This window comes from Lactuca sativa, chromosome 5 (assembly GCF_002870075.4).
Source record: "Lactuca sativa cultivar Salinas chromosome 5, Lsat_Salinas_v11, whole genome shotgun sequence".
NCBI lineage: Eukaryota > Viridiplantae > Streptophyta > Magnoliopsida > Asterales > Asteraceae > Lactuca > Lactuca sativa.
In genome coordinates, this window is record NC_056627.2 from 161,245,583 (window position 1) to 161,249,234 (window position 3,652).

The following is a 3,652-nucleotide window of genomic DNA, read 5'->3' on the forward strand; positions in this document are numbered from 1 at the left end:
ATATATATATATATATATATGTGTGTGTGTGTGTGTGTGTGCGTGTTAGACCCAAGTAGAATATCCTTACTCTTGACACGTACGCATCATGCAATATATATTAGACCCGAATAGAATACCCTTACTCTTGACATGTAATGCATCATGAAATTGGGTTATCCTTTGGACGACACTTGGAATTACCTAGTGTGTGTGTGTGTGTGTATATATATATATATATATATATATATATATATATATATATATATATATATATATATATATATATATATATATATAAAGGTTGTAAAAAACGTTCGACGTTAGCTAGTCGGTGGCTGGGGTTAAGGGATTAATCTATTATTCAGAGATTAATCGGGGACCATTAATTGGTAATTTGTTGAATTTTAAAAAATTAAATAGGAGTAATATCATATCAAAGTTTGTAAATACCAGTAATATGATAACAAAATAGGTTAATATGATTAATAAAACACTAATCATGCCTCAAATAGTTTCCATTGAGATAAAACTTTTTCAGAATGTTTCACTCATTATGTATGCAAGAATTAATCGAAAGGCGCCCTTTAATCACTCGAGTAGCGCCTAGGGATTAATCGGGACTTAGTCATGATTTTTACTATATATATATATATATATATATATATATATATAGAGAGAGAGAGAGAGAGAGAGAGAGAGAGAGAGGATAATTTAAGAACTCATAGGTTCCAGAGAACCCGAGAACTAAAAGTGAAATGTTAGATCAAAATTTTTAACGTTCTAAATCAAAGATGGCATAATTGTAATTAAAAACAAACTTCATTGGTAACTTAGACTTTTAAAATAAAATCATATGGTTATATTGGGTATGAAAAATATAATTAGTAATTGTTTTAATTAATTTAGAAAACCATTTCTTTCATTATTCAACACCGATTCTTATCTTCTCTTTCTTTCTTTCTTTCTTTCTTTCTCTCTCTCTCTCTCACACACACACACAAGTCTTCATCGTTGTTGCTTCGTCTTCACGGTGGCGGTGCCTTCGCCAGGCAAAGCATCCACAAGAGATTGAGAGATCCTCCAGCCTCTCCTTCGATGATCAGAACTACATCGGTGTGCCATTATCTCCGTCGATGATTCTCCAACCTCCCTCCCCTCTCTGCTAACCATCGATAACAGAGATCTGATCCACCTATATCCCTTCGAATTGATTTCTACGTCTGCCTCTAGGCCTTCATTTTGACTTCAAGGTATGTCTCTCTTTTCCTCCGCCGCTTCCCTTCGTCAGCGCGTTTGCCATTTATCCTCTAAAATATACGACTACAGAACTCATCAGGGTTCTAATTGAGAAATTTCTATTGTAGAATTACGTTTCGAGTTCTGATAATTACACAATTCCACATTATCACCTGAACTTCTATTTCTCTTTTTCACTTTGGTTAATTTGGAGTTATATGGACTGATTTTTTTTGTTAACATGATTTAGGTGAAGCCACTGTTCATAATTGAATCGATTTATGCGTAATAAACTGTGCTGAAACTTAAAATTTTAGAAATGAGTGTGGTTGGGTTTGATATTGGGAATGAAAACTGTGTAATCGTTGCTGCAAAAAACCGTGGGATTGATGTATTATTGAATGACAAATCAAATCGCAAGACACCTGTTGTGGTGAGTTTTGGTGAGAAGCAAAAGTTTTTGGGTTCTGCTGGAGTTGCATCTGCTACTATAAAACCTAAATCTAATATTTCTCAAGTTAAAAGGTTAATTGGAAGTGAATACAAGAATCCACTAGTGCAGGATGATCTTAAGTTACTACCTTTTGAAACCAGTGAAGCTTCTGATGGTGGTGTTTTGATTCTCGTACAATACTTGAATGAGAAACACACTTATAGACCTATGCAGATTTTGGGAACGTCGTTTGCAAAATTAAAGCAAATGGCAGAGAAAAACCTTGAAAACCATGTTTCAAGCTTTGTGACCGGGATTCCATCATATTTCACAGACTTACAAACGCGAGCTTATCTTGATGCTGCACATATTGCAGGTTTGAGATTAATGCACGATTGCACTGCAACTGCATCAAGTTATGGAATAATGCATGATTCCATCATATTTTATGACATTTATAAAATAGTTGGTAGTTTTGTTTAACTGAATATAAATTTAATTTTGTAGGAATCCACAAGTGGATTTGCAAGCTCAGGATCGTGCTCACAAAATTGGGCAGAAGAAAGAAGTTCAAGTGTTCTGATTTTGCACAAATATTCCTTTAGCTTCTTTCCTTTCCATTTGATTAATAGTTGAAATGTTTGTTTGCTAATTTTAAGCAACTATAAACAGTACACTATAGAGGATAAAGTCATTGAAATTGTGGTATACTTACGCTATTATAGATGACAAGGCTGCTGGACATTCTAGAAGATTACTTGATGTTTCGTGGATATTTATACTATCGTATTGACGAAAACACTGGAGGTGAAGATCGTGATGCCTCCATTGACGCTTTTAATAAGCCAGAAAGTGAAAAGTTTGTGTTTTTATTATCAAGAGCGGGAGGCCTTGGTATCAATCTTGCCACTGCAGATATTGTCATTTTGTATGATAATGACCGGTAAGACATGGATTTTCCGATTCACGAACTACAAATGTGATGTTTGTTGACATTGTAATTAAAAAAAGATTAATAAAACTACAAAGGAGCAAAATTTACATTATATTTTATCTATTAGCTAATTAACCACATATTATTTGTGGTAATTGCTTCTCTATTAAGCTTCATCTTGTGATTCACACGTGACTCACTTGTGATTCACACGTGAATCACTTGTTATTCACATGTGAACCACTTGTGATTCTTTATTATTAATTTTAATTTGTTTCCTTTTAGCGATTCACATATAATTCACATGTAATTCACATGTGAATCACATATGATTTACATGTGAATCACATATGATTCATATGTGAATCACATGTGATTCATATGTGAATCGCATGTGATTTACATATGATGTCATAAGTAAATGTGATTCATATGTGAATCGGATGTGATTCATATGAGAATCGCATGTGATTCATATGTTAATCACATAAAATCACATATATACTTTTGTGAGTGTTTTTGCATCAATCATTTTTTTTCTTGTAGATTTGAAAGAAATTGTGGTGAATATTGAAGAGATGAAAAATGATAAATTGAAGAAAATAAGGAAATATTGATACGAAGACGAAAATGCTTTGAAATTTGTAGCATTTTTTATTTTTTTGTATTTTATTTTGTATCGAAAAAAATACTTGTATTATTATGTTTATAGATTAATTAATAAAAATGAGATTTTTTGTGATTTACTTACGAATATTATAGTATAAGAAATATACATACATGCATTTGAAAAAATATGTATATATCCACCTAAAAATTTACTATTTTTAATAAAAAATGCAGTTTTTCTGAAAAATTATAGTTTTTTTTTCAATGCAGTTTTTTTTGAAAAAAAAATGTAACTTTTTTAGAAAAACTTGAAGTTTTTTTGAAAAAAGTGCAGTTTTTTTAATTAAAAATGCAGTTTCTTTTTTTTTTTTTTTGAAAAAAATGCAGTTTTCATTAGAAAAATTGCAGAAAAATGTTTTTTTTTTAATTGCAGTTTTTTGAAAAAATTGCAGTTTTTT

The 3,652-nt window shown here is 31.2% G+C and overlaps 1 protein-coding gene across 3 annotated transcripts; it reads left to right on the forward strand.

Annotated features, from left to right (window-relative positions):
- The first annotated feature begins 891 nt into the window (after nt 1–891).
- LOC111891877 (heat shock 70 kDa protein 16) lies at nt 892–3,331 on the forward strand. 3 transcript variants are annotated; one of them, XM_052764347.1, is made up of 4 exons: nt 892–1,232; nt 1,469–2,066; nt 2,159–2,594; nt 3,132–3,331. In XM_052764347.1, the coding sequence occupies exons 2-3, from the start codon at nt 1,538–1,540 to the stop codon at nt 2,254–2,256; spliced, it is 627 nt and encodes a 208-aa protein (XP_052620307.1). In that variant the 5' UTR covers nt 892–1,232; nt 1,469–1,537; the 3' UTR covers nt 2,257–2,594; nt 3,132–3,331. The 3 variants fall into 3 exon arrangements, with proteins under 3 accessions (XP_052620307.1, XP_023743707.2, XP_042758557.1); XM_042902623.2 differs by having other exon boundaries at nt 894–1,232; nt 1,469–2,027; XM_023887939.3 differs by lacking the exon at nt 3,132–3,331 and having other exon boundaries at nt 2,159–2,697.
- Nucleotides 3,332–3,652: the final 321 nt, after the last annotated feature.